This window comes from Coloeus monedula (genome assembly GCF_965178545.1).
Source record: "Coloeus monedula genome assembly, chromosome: 1".
Classification (NCBI taxonomy): Eukaryota; Metazoa; Chordata; class Aves; order Passeriformes; family Corvidae; genus Coloeus; species Coloeus monedula.
In genome coordinates, this window is record NC_138781.1 from 49,455,852 (window position 1) to 49,475,300 (window position 19,449).

The 19,449-nt window shown below is 37.9% G+C and overlaps 1 protein-coding gene across 17 annotated transcripts in view; it reads right to left on the bottom strand.

Annotated features, from left to right (window-relative positions):
* ARPP21 (cAMP regulated phosphoprotein 21) overlaps positions 1–19,449 on the bottom strand; it is a 197,514-nt gene that overhangs the window by 92,349 nt on the left and 85,716 nt on the right. For 14 of the 17 annotated variants that reach the window (XR_014226886.1, XM_082292468.1, XM_082292465.1 and 11 more), the window contains 9 exons: positions 11,913–12,081; positions 10,068–10,267; positions 9,629–9,670; positions 9,191–9,226; positions 8,197–8,286; positions 3,992–4,136; positions 2,665–2,743; positions 1,272–1,331; positions 231–371 (listed from right to left, as the gene is read on the bottom strand). Coding sequence is in view for 16 of the 17 variants with exons in the window: in XM_082292468.1 (XP_082148594.1) it covers positions 231–371; positions 1,272–1,331; positions 2,665–2,743; positions 3,992–4,136; positions 8,197–8,286; positions 9,191–9,226; positions 9,629–9,670; positions 10,068–10,229 (755 nt within the window). In the remaining variant the exon portion in view is untranslated. The remainder of the gene's footprint in view (positions 1–230; positions 372–1,271; positions 1,332–2,664; positions 2,744–3,991; positions 4,137–8,196; positions 8,287–9,190; positions 9,227–9,628; positions 9,671–10,067; positions 10,268–11,912; positions 12,082–19,449) is intronic. The other 3 variants (XM_082292459.1, XM_082292473.1, XM_082292467.1) reach the window with 2 other exon arrangements.

Sequence of the window (19,449 nt, forward strand, 5' to 3'; positions counted from 1 at the left end):
GGGGACCAATTAGGTTGGCTTCTCCTTATGTATTGTTATAGCCTTAGATAACTGCACCATGAGAGCCCTGTCCTCTCTTCCCAACCTAGAAAACAATAAAGAGCACTCACTCCTGCTGCAAAAACAAATTTAAAAAAATGCATAAAAAATTACACTGTGCAGTCATGGTACAAACCAGCTCTTGTCTTGAGAAAGGGAACAAGGAAAAACACAACAGTGTTGTTACTTACATTCTTGTATTGCTGGTCTTGTTGATAATTACAGATTTTCCAGTCTGATCCACATTGTGATCCATTCCAAAATAAGCTGCCACTCTGTGCACTAGCATCCTCTGATATGACGACATCTGAGGGAACTTTTTATAGTGATTACTAGAAACAAAGGAGACAAATAGCACTGATAATTGCATTTCCCTCTAAGCTATAAACAAATGAAAACAACAATACATTTGATAATTCAGTGGACAGAAATCTCACTGAAAACTTCTCCGTTACACGTTCACATATAAATGTTTACTATGGAAAGGCTGAAAGAAAAAAAAAAAAGTAATTAATTTTAGAATTTCTAATAAGCACATTTCTGTGTGCAACATTGGGACAAACAAAGCTCACGCTTCACGGTACCTAGTCAGTATTCTGTATGTTGGGAAGAACTCGTGCTGTAATCCCCCACATGCACTCATGCTCCCTGCACAGCCAATCCTACAGATTTGCTGAGACACTGGCAACAGATTTCTGCCTTTCTCCCAAAGGTCATATGCAGGGCAATTCTGGAAAGATCTAGTTTGGCAAACACTCATTTTCTCCTCTATTTCTGACAAAATGCTTATTTCCCGTCAGCATAAATTTTTCCTCTGCTGCTATTCTCTCTATTTTTAAAGCTGCAGGCATATTTTATTATAAAGACCACATAGTAGCAAGAATCTCTCCACCTCAGTTCTATTTTCCAATGCATTAGAATAACATAGCACAAGGGAAAAGCCAAGAGATAACATAGTTGATTATTCTCTACGCTAAAAGCTTTAATTATACTTTTAGATCTAAATGAGCAGAGCCAGTGCAATTACAACACAATGAAAAGCAAAAGGTTTTCATTTACATCTACTGTATTTTAAGCAGTCCCACCACGTGGCAGGAAACAGAAGCCTGCTCTTGCAGCGTGCCAGTAACAGCCCTCAGGAGCACTGTGGTCCATATGAGTGTATCCCTCACGCAACTCACACTGCCACACATGCATGTGACTTGATAAACCAAGTGTGGAACTCAACTTACTTGTTGTCACTAATAAAATCAATAATTTCCTGTTCCATTTTCAAGAGTATCATTCTGTCCCTGTCAAAAAGAAATGCAAGGATTTGTACCATCAACTATGAATAGACATTTTATAGGAAAATATTCATATATCAATGTTTGTAAGGCTATTTTGCAAGCATTGTCAGTCATCTTGATTAAAAATGAAACATGCTTTTTTTACCCTGGATCATCTGCAAAAGACTACAGCCTGCTTTTCTGCATCTTCACTGACATACAGATTCTACTCTTCTATGAGCTCAGCTATGGTCTGAAAGCGCTTCCAGCCACAACAGGCTGCAATCAATGCGTTGCCTAGAAAGACTCTCACTGCTATGGATAGCTTTGGTCCTTTTTCACTCTTTTTTGATGGAAAATAAGATTTCCAGCTAAGCTAGGTCTTTCACAAGAAGAAATTTATGCTACCCACAGAAATTTTCAACATTTTTCCTGAGACGTATCTTCCACAAGGCATTGACTTGCTGCAAGAAAGCTGGACACATCTAATCTAGTTAGAGAACACAATGGAGAACACCACCTTTGAACCTTGGCTCCCAGGAAGCAATGCCAGAGTATTTCTCAGGAAAAATGCTCTGGTTTTAATTGGAAGGTCTCAGATGTTCCTTTTTCCCCTCCTCCCTTGTCAAAAACATTCAGAAGTTGCCGCAGCGTACTTCCACACATTTCTAAGCTTGACAGAGTCCCATCATCCCTTAGCTCTTTTGAACTTTCTCAATTTGCACAGATAAAGCAACTAAAGGATGAAGGACCTTCCATCATCTATACAAGAGGATATGCAAGCTGTTCAGTACCCAATTATTCAGAGTTCTCCTAGGAATAACTGCAGAATTACATGGTACCTATTCAACAGATCCAACTGAAATGAACATTGAAAATCACAATGTATAAAAATGTTACAGATCTCTCCTTGGCTGTTTAGAGGCAAATTTAATGATGAGATGGGCTTGTAGCTCCAAATGAAAACTATGGGAATACTGAGAGCAGAATCTGGCAACGAGCACAGGATTTTAATTGTGTGCAGCATTGCTAGAAGGAAGCTACTTTATATTCATATACAAATCTCCAACTGCGATAGTTATAATATATTATTGCAATCACCATGGAGAGCTGTATACAAGAAGGTAAGGACAAAGACCAGATGTTACCGAAAGTGAAATTAAGCAATGGGTGACTGGATGGAGGAGTAGAAGTTGGTGACTTTTTATAGCATTTTTCTCAGTTAACAGCCTACCTCCTTTACATTTTCCCTCATAACCATCTCCAGAACAAATAAAACACAGTGTACAGTTACGGGAAGTCGAAGACTGCCAGCTACAATTTCAGGAATGTCAGCTTTAATGCAGGAAATACTTACCTGGGGTTATTCTTTAATGTGTTAATGAGAAACTCATGCAAATCTATGCCTGTTGAGTCTGTATATTCTTGACTGCAATCTGAAAAATAAAAACAAACAGCCTCCACTCATTTACTTCATTTCAACAGTTCCCATTAACTATGCTATAAATCAAAATCCATTCTCCAGCAACAATCTGAAAACATATGCTCTGAAAGAAAATGTACATTTGGAGTTCAGCCAAGAAAGATCAATTTTCTGAAGCATCAGGTGGACATTCATGGTTTCTCTGTACCACTCCACTGAGAACACAGCATCAAAACTAAACATTGACAGAAACTGCTGGTCATTTGAAAAACACAGGAAACCTTCAAGGCCATTCAAGACCCTGCCAAGTTCCTCCATTAAACCATTAAAAAAAAATTAAAATTAGGAAAAAGAAGTTTTATTCATCAATGTCTCTTTGCGTCACTTAATAAATGCTGTACACTCAGCAAATGAGGAATCATGCCAGTGGGAACTCTATTTGCATTAAAAGACTGAAATCCAATGACACCTGGGAGTAGGCAGGTAATAGGGATGCGTGACAGTAGCCAGAATTAATTTTTCAGCATAATCTCCTGACTCAAATGCACACACAGATCCTCAAGTTGGCGTGAACTCTGAGAGCTCCATTGAAGCCAAATGACAATTCACACCAGCTGCAGACCCACACCCAGGTAGGCAATGATTATTTTTGAGTGATTACACTGCAACTTTGTACCATGGATTAATAAAAAGATTTTAAAAAGCAATACCAAATTTAGATAAACATCTTTCCTGAAGAAGTCTTGGTAGGTGATAATAGTAGACTGCAATGCAGGTTAAATGTCAAGGATTAATTTCCTTACAGCATTTAGGATATATTCTCCATGAGAGAGGAGCAATAGTGGATTACTCTCTGCTGCCTACACTGCACAAGTTACATGCCAATATTTTATCATTAATCTGGATAAAAGTGTATTAGTGTCTTATACACTATATGCACTTAGTATATAATCACACATGTATTTATATATTTATGTGTTTTATACCAACATGGTTAAGCATTCAAAAGATCTATCTTACATTAAAGAAAACTAGTAACATCTAATAAAAGACCTAAGTTTGAAAAGTTTCTTCACTTTTAAAGCCTGATGTCTGTATGGAAATAACTTTTACGCATACACATTTCAGGTTCCGAATTTTCTCAGTGTATGAAAACACTTCTGCTGTGTATATATACACAAATAAAGAAATAAATCCTTGTAAAAACACAGAATCCTTTCTACAATGGTAATTATAATAATTTAAAGATTTTTAAGTTCACCTTTTGATAACATTCTGATCTTGCTTTTTTCACTGTTTTTATCTTTATTTTTATCCTTCTCTTTTTCTTTCTCGGAGTCATCTTTACTAGATTTATCTTCTTCTTGCAAGCTAGGAAAACTTGAAAGCTGTAGCTGGATTGATTCCTGTTGAGGAAAAAAAATAGATAATTATGGGCCAGATTCAGTAAGCTTCCCATGGCTTCCAAACTGCAGATATTGGCATTAAACTATGTGTAGCTAGAAAAGGTGAAGCCAGATACATTTCTTTCCTATTTGAAAAACAGTACTTTGCAGCCAGGAGAATAATGACATCTTAGAGGCCAAATTCTAGTGGTAAGTAGGTATTTCTTCTCTAATATTTTGAATGTTATAAAATTTAGGCTACCTCTATATTAAGGGGACTGTATCATTCTACACTTCAGTAATTCTCCCTTAAGACTTTTCAGAACAACTAAATACTTTTCATATGGCCTTTCTTAATTAATTCTATAATTTAATATTACATTTGTTAAGTGATGATCAATGGATAGACATCTGAAAAATAAAACTTATTTCTCTTCACTAGAAAATCTGGAGGTTGATATGAACTGTTTTGCATATGTAAGTGTAGTATCAGCTAAATGGAGTTTTCTGGCTCTAATAGTAGAAGAGTGCCAGCAAATTTTATGCTCCATGGTATACAAGAGGGCTTACTAACTTATCAGGTAATTCATATTTAAAGACATATGCAAAAGGGGGGAAATGTGCCCTGTGATTTTCCAAGGATCCAGTAGTAAGTGAACTTCCAAAAAGCATCACAACTTTTACCCTCAAGAATTCAGTATTTCAGAGACTGTGAGTCCCTTTGAAACATGCTTCAGCTTCAAAAAGTTAGCAAGAACTGAGAACTCAAGCTGGTTTGCATTTTCTAATTTTCTTTAAAGAACTTGTTTTTCCCTGCTCACAACATTATTTTATACTGGCTTTGTTTTAACAAAACCCAAATAGTTTTCTTTTTAAGCTACCATGGCAGGATTTTCGTATTTCAAGAAATCCTAGTCTGGCTGGACAAAATTGAATAAGCATACTTCTGTGTTTTATTCTTTTAAAGAAAAAAAAAAAATGGCCCAGAAAATACTATATGCTTAAGTAGTGTAAAAAAAGCACATTTGGAGAAAGCTGTCACAAAACTCCCTGGGTAAAGCAGTTTTCTTTAACAGAACAGAGTCCTGCATGCTTGGTAATTTTTTGACATCATGTTAATGAAAACCTAATTCACCAATACTGGAGAAAACCGGAGTTTCTTGTATGCTAGTAAATTCCCTTCCTTCACTATTTTTCAAAGAATACTAGCATACCAAAAGATCAATAGAAAACTTTAAAGTAAGGGGTGTGTAAGTAACCATTAGGAATTCAAAAGATGCTTCCAGTAATTACTACAAATTTTAGGTTTCTGAATTCTTTAAAGAACTACAAATCAGCCATCACAAGACATGTAAGACAAGGTCCTAACAAAACAAGGTATCAGCATAAACATGCCACAGTAAGACAGAAATTGGTAACTTCTCAGCTTAATCATTATTGACTTTTTGTGAAGTTTGAATGTGGCACAAAAGACTTGAGATGAAAAGCATTGTAAAAGAAAAACAAAGACCTGGACCCAAAATTTAACCTGACCTACCACCCTTAATCCCTACTCCTGTTAGTTTTGTCTGACAGTGTTACCCAAAATCTGAGCCTACAGAGGGAGAGAGTGAGAATTCCTGGTCATCTCAGGTCCTTACATGGAAAGATGTTTCCTAACCTGCTCAGTTGTGCTCAGGGAACTAATGCTGTGCCTGCTTTCTTTCACTTCTTACGGCAGTCTGATTTCTCATTCAAACAACAAACTTTGGATCAACCATTGCCAAATGACCCCAAAGGATAACTTGATTCCCTGCACTGTCCAGAGCAGAGCAACTGTGCTGCTAGCTTTTCAACAGGAGAAAAATGTAACTGGCCACGTTGTTCCCAGGATATTAATCCTAAACTTAACAGTGGTTCTTAAAAATGCTCTTATGAAAATGACAGACTTTACAGAAAAGCACATATATGAACATATAGTAAATACTGTTTTACATGTAACATAATACCGATGTATTTGCACTAGAAAAAACACACAAAAGGGCTGTAGAGTCGTGAAAGCAAGCTACTGTATATTTTCTTAGATTTTTATTGATTTTTCTCAATAATAAAATACAATGTTAATAAATACATTGATACAAGTAGAGTGAACAACAAAATAGATTTTCAAATTGCAATAGTACACTTCTTGGTCTATAGTATAACATTAAAGGCAACATTTCTTTTAAGTAAGGACATAGTGAACCATTGGATAAGCACTCAAGATCAAGTAATACAGGTAAACAAGTTTTTTCCTTATACAGGAAAATGAAGGCAAGTATTCAAATATAAATACAAACATCAAGTCTGCAGTACAATCCATACTCAGTAGTTCTGGCAAGGTACCGTACATTCTCTGATAATTAATTCCCTGTGGTTTGTAAACCATTAAGACAAAATAAAAATTAAGAAAAAATAATTCCAAATGAAAAATAAGTCATTTCTTCTCTAAAGTGAAAGCAAAACAATTTGGTTGGCACAAAACTTCCTGTATCCTTCAGCCAGCCCAAGGAGGAGCCTGCAGGTCCAGCTTTCCATGGCAAAGCTGAGCCACATTCATTAGTTAATGGTCAGCAAGAGCAAAAGGGCAATTCCTATCTAATTATTTACACCAAGCCAATTGTTCCTTTAGAAAACATGCTGGGGTCAAGGGAGACATTTCATCTCCCATAAATATTTAAGATGGTCAAAGAAATCTTTGCTGAGGCTGGTCAGTCAGGCAAGACCAAAGGCTGTGTATAACAGGAACCCCTCCTCTGCCTGGATTAAGGATAGGGATTTTGCCTCAACACCTGCCAGTCTCTCTGTAGTTTAGTACCGGTCCTGTGCAGTACATTATAAACTACCAGCGATGCTTCATACAATCTCTTTATATTGTTCTCCTTTTCATTCTCCATTAAACAATAGAAAATACAAACAAAATTGGAACAAAAGCCACGCATTTTGAGTAATGCAAGTCAAGCAGAAAGCGTCTACCTACAACAGAACTGATAAAATAACCTGCCCATCTACTGCATAAGCATCATTGTAGAGCAGTAGAACATGTAAATGTCCTGCTGCTAAACAACTTGGTTTTTGGTCTTTCAATAAAATTAAAAAAATAGAAAAACCTCTCCTTACTTATGAGCTAAGAGGAGAGACAGATTTGTTTCATTTCAAGTCAACAGAGGAAACAGTTAGAAAGTACACTTAAATGTCATTTTTTATTTTTGTGCTAAGCTCACAAGAAGCCACTTGCTCAAGCTCTCTCGATGGCTCATTTCAACTGCACATAAACATCTCATAAATTATAGGCAGTGTTCATCATATTTTGGGTTTTAGTTAGTTGGGCTTTTTTAAGCCTTGCTCTCACTAGGCAAGCAAAGAGGAGTAGTTGAGGCTTAACTTTTGCTTTTTGGAGTACTTTTTGAAGTTAGTCTGCAAAGACTGCCACCACTGTTATTGTCCAAGGTGAGGAGTGCAGAGGACAGAACTCTACCAGCTGATGGGAATACAACACTACTAGTACAGATAAACTCAAATACACGATTTTGATATAGGATAATTTACACCAAGAGTTTAAAAAATGAATGCCACTCAGTAGGAGGCATCCTTGGCTCTACCAAGGTACTTTAGAGAGCGAAGGACCTTTGAATTTTATGTGAAGGGGGACATTGATATGAACTGAAGTCTTAAGAGGAACCACAAATCAGAGCATGTTCGTAACTGTATTTGGTGCAGCCTTGAAAGAGATAGCCTTAGAGAAAAGAACATATTAATATTCTTTTTGATTGTTACTATTTTTTTAAATTTTAAAATCTGAATTCTTTTGAATTCTTTTCCATTTGCTGAAATTTTCAGGGGGTCTGGAAAAAAAAGCAAACAACACCCTGTGATATAGTACAAAAGTAGTATTTCAAATTAAAGTTCACGCTAAACCAGATAACTCCATAAAAACACGTTCATTGTCGGATGTAATTTTTCCCCCAAGAAAGACATTGTTAAATGCCCGATTAAGTAACACAATCATGCAACTGAAGATGGAGGTCAACCATGCAGCTAACAGCAATGATTGCAAGTGTACCTGGTTGTCATGAAGGTTTTCTGCTCCCGGGCGAGGGGATGACTCTTCACACACAGCAAGACTCCGCACGAGTTTTCCCTTAGCTCCTGACTGAATTAAGAGAGAGAGAAAACAAAACAGGAAGCACTGCTACTGACCCCACGTCACATAAGCTGCCCACATCAGCTGTTGCTAAATATCCCAAATAACTATCACCCACCCAGTCCACAAAAATGCATCTGCCTTGGACATGGATAAAAAAGTATTCTAAGCAGCACGACATTTGCCACACAGGGAAGGTGGTAGGTTTCTTTTTGCTTTTATCATTTCAGCTACAGTTCACTCACTTCCACCAAAAATTGTAACTGCAAAGAACAGATAGTCCAATACTGAAAGTAATTTAACATAAACTCCAAGGCTCCTTTTGATTTGGTTTGTGGGATTTTTTGTTTGTTTTGGGAGTCCCTCCCCTTCTTCTAGTAGTATTATATCCAAGAAACATGGACAATAAAATGTGCATGTATTATGGACCTGCACTTGAAAAATTAAAAGAAGGTTTTCAGGGTTTTATTTGTTTCTAGAAGCTCCTTCCCACACCTGCCCCCACCCATTTCCCCTCAGGAAGCTAGTCAACTTCTGCTTCTTTATGTCAAGATTATTCCATTAAAATAAAATTCCAACAGAAACATTAATTACTAAAGCAAAAGGAGTGAACCTTTTCCTTCTCCAGTGGTGCATAGAAGCACACATGCTGTCTAACACAAGGACACAGCAAGCCCAGCAGCATAAAATTATGATGGATAAAGGGAAGCCTGACACATTTTATCTGGAGGCAGTTCTCTGCCTTTGTGTAAAAGGACTATGGGGTAGGGGGCAGGAAAAAACCCACAACACAAACAAAAAACCTCAAACCACACAAGTGATGAAAGAATGCCATTTCAGTTGTAGACAGACATTTAACTGAAATTCTTCATACTGTTGTGGCATGCAATTCCAGACAGAGATAGACCCCTACCTTGGATCTCTTTTTCTGCTGATTTGCACCTCGTTTCTGGGTATAGCAAAAAAGAAAGAGAAGTAGTTTTCACTTCAGGGGACAGTGGGCATGACAAGAGCATTACCAATAAATAGACTAAATCACTTCTAGCTGATGCTTTAAATCAGTTGCTGACTGCAAAAGCAACTTCCCCAAACCCAGTTTGGAAAGCAGGGAAAACCAAGAATCATCTCTGCTCATTTTCATTCATTTTACAAACAGGTATAAACAAGAAAAAACACTACACAGTGTTCTCTAATTTCGCATATAATAAAAATGTAAGAAAAGGTATACTTAAGTAAATGCTCCCCCTCTCCAAATTCCTCTTAAATTGTGGTCTCCCCCTTTATTTTTATATTCGATTGAGCAAAAAGGATTAAAAACCCCTCATCCGATAAAGTCTTCTTATCAAATTACCTTCTTAGGCTTTGCATAACAACTTTTTGTTGGCAGTAACACCTACAAACCAAACCACACATTAAGTAATTATTCATTAGTATTACCTGTAAATTCATGAGATCAAGGTAGTTTTCTAAATCCCCAAAGAGGGAAAACAGTCAAATATCTCACCAAGCTTTAACACAGATGTCTAGAAATTAACTTCTCAGAAAAAGTAATAACATGGACAGCAGCCTAAAGAGCTTGAAAGGTATAACAAATAACAGCATTTATTTTATAGCAAAATAAAAGAACCCAAAATACAGTAATAAATCAAAATTTTAGAAAGGAAAAAATACAAACAGTCTCAAACTCATAAGAAAAAATAGGGGAAGTGTAGGCAATGAAAGAACTCACAGAAATGGAAGAGCAATGGTAGCACATCGATATTTATGCCCATTCACTATTCCTGTCTTACCTGCGGATCTGTCTTGGAATCACTGAGCTTCTCTTCCTCTACTTCGGAGCTTTCAGATTTATTAAGAACACAGTTATCTGGGTTGGCTTCAGAGATGGCAGTCTCCTGCTCTTTTGCAGCTTCCTCTGCTGTCTCCTGGTTCAATTTACCTTGCTCAGACATTCTTCCAGACAGAAATTAAAATAACAAGATTTGGTGACCTGAAAGGTCAAGATACCACGACACAAACACATACACAAAAAACATTGGGGGTGAAATTTATTTTTTCTTTTAATTCCCAGTTTCAGTTCCTTTGATAAACAAACCAAAATGTGCAGCTCAGGAGTGGAAAACTATGCATGTCCCAGCTGCAGAGATGTACAGAATCAACAATATTGGGTAACAGCAGAATTATGCCAGGTTAAACAAGCAGAGCTCCAATCTAAACAGTCTTTGTGGAGGGCAGATTTAAGGTAAGGTGCTGTGACTCCCCAGCTCAGCCCCAGGACTGCCAAGGTGCAGGCAGGGACAGTGAGGGACTCTACCACAAAGCTCAGTGGCACCAGGCAAAAAAGACCCATTCTAGGTCTCTGGCATCTTGGTGATCCCCTCTTCTAATTTTCTTTTTCCTTTTTTTTTTTTTTCCTTTTAATGGAAGATAATAGACAAACAAACAAATAAAAACAACACTGGTTTTTTGTATTCAGCTGTGGGTTTTATGCATAGCAGAAGCTATGGTGCTCACTACCACTATAAATATATATTTATCTTTTTTTTAAAGAGGTAATAATTCAAGGTAAGTATGAACTCTAAATAAGGCAATAAAGCTCTCAGAGTCAACATTTTCAGGGATCAAACGAACAGCTCCATTATTAAAACCCTAAGCCTCTTCCCTAAACCAATGTCACTCTTCAGTACTAGGAAAATTGTACAGAAAGCCCTTGGCAGGTACTTCTAATGAAGAAATCTGAACTGAACAGCATTTACTATCAGCTTACAATGGGCTTGTTGTACAGAAGCTTTAAAGGCTTTTCAGAGTTAAAGCCTATTATTTTCTCTCTCTTTCTCTGCCCCCAGCTCCCTCCTGAAGACTCCCCCACTGATCATTTGTCAAATGAGACTCATGAATAATTTAACTTTTCTTTCCCCATCCATTTGGCTTAAGAAGCATCTTCAAGAAAAACAACTGTATTTGAAATAAGACATTATTTCAGGAAGGGTCTTTTGCAACACATTGCCACTTCTCAACAGTGAAACAGAAGCTAGGAAGCAAAACCACACTTTGCCATCTTTCTTCTTACAGTTTGAAATTAAACGTTCAACAGGACTAGTATAACTTACCTTTTTTTTTTTTAAAGCCATATTTTAAGTGAAAAACCTAAGACATACTGAATTATAAACACTTCTTCCAGTTTTTGCCTTTGTTTTCACACTGTAAGCAAGTAAAATTTCCTATATAATCTTCCTGTTTGAGAAGGACTGTGAATTTAACAAGAAATCAAGCTAGATGGTTCATAAACAAACTGAATGGAATATGAAACTAACCTGAAGCTTGACTTGCCTTACTGTGAGCTAATTTGTGATTCTCCTTCCTCCCACCGCTCTCCCCAAGAAGGCCGATGATTTTGGCTATTCTGCAGTTACAACTGAAACTTGAACCACTTTGATGAAAATTCAAAACATGATGAATGGCAAGACCTTTAACTGGTCTGTTAAATAACCCTTAATTTGATAAGGATTTTCACCAAGAAATGCACATGCATGCACAAGCTCCTCATGAGATGAACCTGCAGCTCATCTACATGCGTACACAGTGCTCACAACAACAATTACACTGGGATCAGCTGCACCAAAGAAGCCGTTTACCTGAAAAACTGCTATAATTCCAACTGCCTTTCTAGCGTCTTCTGTTGGGCTTTGCTGGTTAAGTCCACACAAATGATCAACGGCGACGTGAGTCCCATGTCCCCATTAACAGTTCTGAGTGCCAATCTCCATGCTGGTCCTTCAGAGAGCTTGACGCATCTTAGTCAACCTGGAAAAGACGAGAAGTAAGTAACACCGGCAATGATCACGGCGCAAGGGAAGGATGCAATGGAGAGGACCAGGTTTCTAACACTAATGACCAGTTTCAAGCAAGTCACTTGCACAGCTTGATCCAGCTCCACCTGTCTCAAAACTGCCTGCTTCTTCTCTAATGAAGGCTAGAGCTGGCTGTTCAAGTCATAACAGCTCCTACGCAAGGAGCTAAAATTAACAATTCCATTATGCACTGAAGATTACTCATTTCAATTTTAACCTTTTTTAGCGAATTCCAGCACTTTTCATTAAAAAAAAGGATATATACATATTTATATATAAGCTCATCTGTTTGCTTCAACAGAAATCAATGAGGGTATGAGGAGAAAAGATCTGCCTGCTTTTTAACTATGGCTTCTGCTCCAATTAAAATTTCAACAGTCAAACACTATTGAAAAAATAGCTAGGCGGGTGCTTTTAGAAAGTGACCTGCTTTACCAGGGTAGTGAGTTGAGATGCTCATTTAATAAGCTGAATAAAGTTGAAATTATCCAGGATGGGAGGAAAAAGAGGAGGAGAATGAAGAAATCCTATTCCCTGAACAACAGCCACCAAAAACATTTCTTCCGAAGCATTGTGTGAGGAGGAAAAAGGAGATTTCCAGGTTATGGTTCAAGAAATAAACCTAAAGAAAGAGTTGCCTCAGCAATGCAATTTTTGCTGTTCATCAGGATTGTGTTTGCCAGCTGAATAGCTGATTTAACAGAAAATGAGCATTTTAGGATGAGTCAGACTGATGTACAGGCCATGGCCACGTGCTGAACTGTCTTGAGAAAACAGGCAGCTCTTCTCAAGACTTGCACGTGAGTCAGGGTTGAAGCAGTCAATGCAGACACATAAAAACAGCAAATAGAAAGCACATATTCTACTGGGGAGGGGGGAGGAAGCCAAGCAACAATAAAATCAAAGAAACAGAAAATCATCTCCCGTTATTAGACTGCTAGTTTCTGCAGTGTGTTTTACATTGTGCACGCCTGCAATTGCAAAACAGCACGTGTCAGCGCACTGGAACTTGCCATGTGAAAAGAGCTGAATATGATGCATCAGAAGTGGAGTTTAGCCTTTCACAATACTCCAGTCCTGCTCTATCCACAAGCTCTGGCACACAGAGGAGACCAGCAGGCAGCTCTGTAAACTATCACTGCCATCCCGCAAATTTATACACGTAACTATTTCTTTTCCTCAAACAATTTAATAATTTGTAGGGAGTAATAGAAAATAAGTATTCCCAGTAGCTTTTTGGTGTTTCTTGCAGGATATTTTTGGAAATTCTAGCTCATTACAAACACAGGCTGACAATGAGAGTGGAAGAACACCATGGAAAACTATGTCCAAGTACTCAAGCACATGCAAAAGTATCTCAGGGAGCCAATACTCAGCAAGCAAAGAGTGAATAAACCTCTGACTCAAAATCCTTTCCTCATAACCATCTTCCATAAACTGTTTCCCTCACACTTCCAAAAGAGAGGGGGAGAAGGGGTAAGGGGAGGGAATCAACCAAAATCAATCACAAATCAAAAATCTCAATGAAGTACAGTGCATTAAGGTTTTGCCTCAAAAACAGCCATCCAGGAAACAGACTGCTGTAATCAAAACCCTCCAAAACTAACAGACACACCGATATCTGTACCAAAATCAGAACACACAAAAAATTGACTTCAGAATTCTCCAGTGAGTCCATTTGTTGAGAATTAACTATTCATAGGACAAATAAACAGACCAAAACAAAAACCAGACAACAAACCAACCAACCAAAGGGTACCATATGCACAAAGTGAAGAGATCTGCCAAGACTTGGTCTTGTGCACAGATGCTCAACAGTGCACAGATGTTCAACATCATCTTACCGTGCTTTACTCAACACAAATTTCTTTATAAAATGAGTTCCCCATATTGTTACACTTAAGATTTCTGAAGACAACATCATTTTTCACTGGCAATGTACAAGAAGACCACAGAATCTTAAAACAAAAAAAAGCTATCCATAAATTTCCCCAAGAAAACATAAGCAAGTGGAAAATAATCTTACAACATACATCTACCATCCTCAAACCCAGAATAACAATGCCTGTTCAGATGATTTTTTAAAGAAATCCTTCATAATTATTTTCTGGGAAACAAAAAGAAGGCAAGAATAAGTGAGACATACAGCAATCAAATTGAGCTCTTCACCTTCCCTTAATATAGATTTCCTCCTTCTTCATAAAACAATTTACAAGTGATGACTAATCATTTACATACTACAATACGTAAAATACACTTCTGGTTGTTTGGGTGGGTTTTCAGAGGGACTCAGGTTTCCATAAAATATTTCAGGGAGTGTATAAATAGCAAAAAGGAATCAGTCAGAAAATAGCCATTAAAAGTGAGACATTTTTGTTGGAAATACGTCTCTGTTTCTCGTATGTTTCCAGGATATCTCGTTATTCAGTGATGAATGTACTTTTTACTATTGTCAGTGCTGCAGTGACAGCACTGCTATGGAAAAACATACTGGATTATTCTCTTTCTTGCGCATCAACAGAAATGTCAGGGATGATTTGACTGTCAAAACCTTCAGTACCAAAGTGACGCAAAAGGCTGAACAAATGCACTTCTGTTTTTGATCCTCAGGTAGAAACCACAAAGCTTGTTGCTAGGCAAAACCCACCTTTTTGATATGCAAGTGAGCAAAACTTGATGGGGTGTTGGGATCTTAGCAGTCCACAGGAGCTTGCGGCAAAATTTCAGCCCCTAACTCCTTAAAGCAACTTGAGTGTTGCACACAGCAATACAACAGAAAATACAGGAACCCACCAAGTCACTTGTAGATCCACTTTAATGGAAATATAATCTGTATAGAATTTATAAGCACCAGCTGCTCAGCATACAATGTGGGATGGAAATGCTGAGTTTTTCTTAAATTCCTTTCTTTTTAACAGGATTTTCATTTCAGAAGCTGAAGGTACTACTGAGCTTGAACAACTACAGTCAGAGCTTGAAGAGAAAGGAATGGAAGAAGGCGTGGATGGTCACATACATTCATACAACACATACCACGCAAATTCCAAGAAAAGTCTGTGGGAAGGAATACAGTTAATTTAATGCAAGAGTTTAAAAACCATACCCAGAAGAACTGTCAAAAGAACAAAGAACAGAAAAGCAAGCAAAGATGTTAGAAAGCCCTATGCAATGAGCACCTGAGAGCTTAACATCAACTGAAATTCAAGACAGACATCTGAAAAAACCCTTAGAGGCCACTAGAGCTGAGCAAGCCCTTTCCATGTTATGCATAAGATGTTTTGATGGCCTCATAGGTACACATGCTGAAGCAGGCATTTCAAGATCATTATGCTCCCAGTATCACACATGCCCTCTCTCAGAGAGGAAATTAGCAGACTTTAAGGCCAAAGAGCATACCCTTAACTGAGAGCAGGCAGCAGCAGCAGGCAGGACAGAACTCTGACAGAGTGAAATCCAAGGGCTTTTCTTCAGACAAATCTGCCAAGCATAGAGGTAAAAGTCATTCCAAAGCCCAAACAGATCCTGCTACTGAAAACTTGCTGATACTGGCCTTATCTATACGCCAGGATCCTTCTCATCCCATCATGATTCTCCACTCTCATGAATGGTTTCCATGAGCTGGAAGCAGAGTTGCCAGCTGGGATTTCCCCTATGTGATATAAACCTCACCCATACATATCAAGAGAGGTTTAAATTATTATTGCTATTTCACTCATCAGACTCCTGGAAGCCACTGGAAATGAACTACAGCATTATTTTAAGATTATCAGTAGATTATAAGCATTATTTTAAGATTATCAGGATTGATTGTCTCAATTTTGCCAGATTCTTATGGCTTAAACCATAAACTTCCTGTTATTCGATGTTTACTTAAATATTCTGGTTTCTACCATTAAAGCAAATCAAAGAAAATCTCAGGTTTCATAATGAAAACAAAAGTTTCAACTCCTTGGTGGCTTCAAAGAAAACTTTCATGATATAGAACGTATTGTTAAAATAAAAAAGGCAACAAAAACAAACAAACAAACAAAAAACAAAAAACCAAAAAAAAAACCCAAAAAACCAAAAAACCCACCCAACGAAACCAACAAAAAATCCCAAACAACACCACCACCAAACACAAAAAAGGCAAGTAAAATAAATCCTACAGTTTTAGATCAAATACACTACTACTCAGCCATCAGTCTCCTTTCTTTAGGACTAGTCCTAGTCTTTACATCATTAGACTGTGTGCTCCTTTTCACCGTTTTTCCCACATTTCCCAAAGAAATACACAAATACACTTGGAAGCCAAGCTTGCTGCAGTGTATTAGCATAGCAGGATAATAATCCATACCAGCTCTCATATCAAAATGCTTTAGTATGAAAAAAACCCCACACCCTTAAGGCTGTGAAATGCATGAAATCCTACAAGTTCACTGGTTGTTAAAAGACTGAAGACTAAACCTTAAAAAACAGGTGCAAAAATATTTTTAATGGAAGTGTTTGATGTCTTATTTTATTTCCCACCTCCTCCTCCTCACATTGTCCCCTCTTCATCATCACTAAAAAACCAGTGTGATTGCCTGCATTTCCTCCTCCGACGTGTCACAGACCTTTGCAAATAAAAAGTTATTTAGACTCATTTACTGATGGCACTTCACCAGAGATTGTCAGCAGACACTATTTTTTCCCAGGAGTTACTGAAACATGAGCATCTGCATACAAGCAACAGTACAGAGGCCCCTGACCCAGCTCAAGCAGGCCAGAAATCAACCATCAGTGGCAGTGGCAGACAAATTTGACAAAAACAGGGCAGATTGAAACGCACTGAACTAGATTCCAAATCCTATACAAAAACCAGTTTTCTTTCAAAAGAGACAACTAGATGATACAGAGTACCCTCTCAGCTGAAACATCTATCTCGGAAAGGCACTGGCTTTCATCCCAATCTGCATGTGAAACCCAGTATTTACAAATTACAGCAAGTACAGCAAGGATTCTTGAGAACAACCAAAAATTCTTTTAACAACCAAAGAAAAAACCCAGAAGCAAATCAACTTTTTGTGGTTTACACCTGATTCCTTTTTTCAAAGGGATACTCTTGTTCCTAACAGATTGCCACCAATATTTTTCCACTTTAATCCCCTGTCAGACGACCTCACGTCAATGTCATCATCTTCAGCCAAGTAATAATGATGTTCCCTCCAGCCTGTTATATTTCTGCAAAGCTAGAAGCTTTACCCAGAAAAATAAATATAGATGGCCTATAGGGACAGTCTGTTTTGTTTTAATACTTAAGAAAAGGCTTGAAAAAAAAAAAAGCTCTTTTATCTGTCACAATGATCATTTGAAGTCTTCCAGGATCAGCATGAAAAGATATGAGGCTGAGTGATCTGGCTAATAAATGTCACTCACACAACTTTAGTAGGAACTAAGTAAAACCCAAACTTTTAACAAGCTAATCAGATGTACAAATCAGCACTCCTGGAATGAGCTGTTTGCTTTAGAACAGCCTTCAACACCGCCTCATGCATTTCAAACACATATGCCAAATTTTATCTCATTCCCCGACAAAACCTGACAAATTTCCCTAAAATCAAAGTCATTAAATTAACTGGTCTCACTGTTAGGTGGTAGAAAACAGCACAGCACTCATGACTCCAAAGAGAGAGAGAGAGAGTGAGAGTGAGGTTCCTAGCCATCCTCAAGGCACACACGTCTCCTTGAAATACACAGAAGTCATTTTCCTTAAATCCCGTAATGAAAACAATAGCCAGCATGGGCAAATACACAATTCAAATGGAAAGAGGGACTGAAACTCATTTTCCCAGATAATCAGGTCTATTTCTCAGCTATCAAAGATAATTATATCACAAAGTCCTCTTTAGAGACCAATAGCTTTATTTTATGACTAGAGAATGTCTAGGGAGGATGCTTTAGTAATTTTGCTCTAAGGATGTTCAAGAATCTCACTGCATTGCCAGGACATCATCTCCATTACCCCACTGTACACATCAAATACTTTGTACATTTTTCTTACTGTGCCAATAGTTGCCCTCCAGTTTAATTAGCGCTCTTGATTTCACAACAGTTTTGTCTTCCTCTGGGAAGTAACTGTACATTACCTCATCATTTGCCATCAGGTTTAAAGAAGCCTGTTCCTTTCAGCTGCCAGTTAAACAGGTCTGCACTATTCCCATTACTACCTACCTCTAGTCTGTATTTTTTTTGTCAATCGACAGTCTGCTTCCTCACTTCCTCACTTCTCACCAAGACTACACTCTGGACACAGATGTTCCCCTACCCATCAACACGTAGTGGTGAATGCACTAGAGGAGCACCACTTCCACGAACTCTAAAACCAGTTTAAGGACAATGAATAACACAAGGACGTCCCAGAAGGAATACTATCATTTCAATATGAACACTGATCAACAGCACAGCACAGATGAACCCGGGCTCCCCACAGAGGGGTCTCAGCAGTGCTGAGGGCAAATCAGAGCTACGGCAGAGTCAGAGTGTGGGAGCCACTGTAGACTGAATGGTGGGGCTACAGATACCCTGCACAAGCTCGGTGAGATAATTAAAGCTATTTGTGTGATGCCATGATCCACTTCCATGCATAATGAAATCTGGTAGAATAATACAGTTTACATTAATTTTAATTTTCACAGAACCTTTCGCAATAATTGAGTTTAATGCAGAAGTTCTTGAAACATTTTTTACTTCGCTAAGTCAAGCTATCCCCACTCTTTCTTCCTTCAATGCCTTCTCTTTGCCATTTCTCTCAGGTAGCCACAGATTATGTCCATTTTGCTTTACATACAACTACAAGATCAACTTATTTCTTTACTCAGTTCCTCCTAAAGCTTAAGGACTTGACTAGAAAAGCCAAGCACTGTGCATCTGTATTTGGAGCATATATGCCTTTGAAGAACTCAGACTAAGCAGACTGCAGGTAAAAAACGAGCAGCCAGCTAAGCCATCTTTCATCATTCACTAATAACCAAACATAAAGCAGTCAAGTCTAAGGGGGGGAAAAGAGCCCACAACATCCCTAAACAAAAGGAACAAAACAATTTCATCCACTACTAGCACAGTATTTTACTAAAGCACATAACACTCAGATAATGGATGGCCCATAACTTGTGAGCAATTTCTTTACACTTCTTCCAACATCACCAGGGATGGAGGCATAAACAGAACGAAAATACATCAGGAACTGACCAAGTATCACTGAGCCTCACATGTGCTTCTCCTGATTTTTTTCTTTCTCAATTTCTATAATAGCCCCTATATTTCATCCTGCCATTTCCTGACAAATTAGGTGCATTTTCAC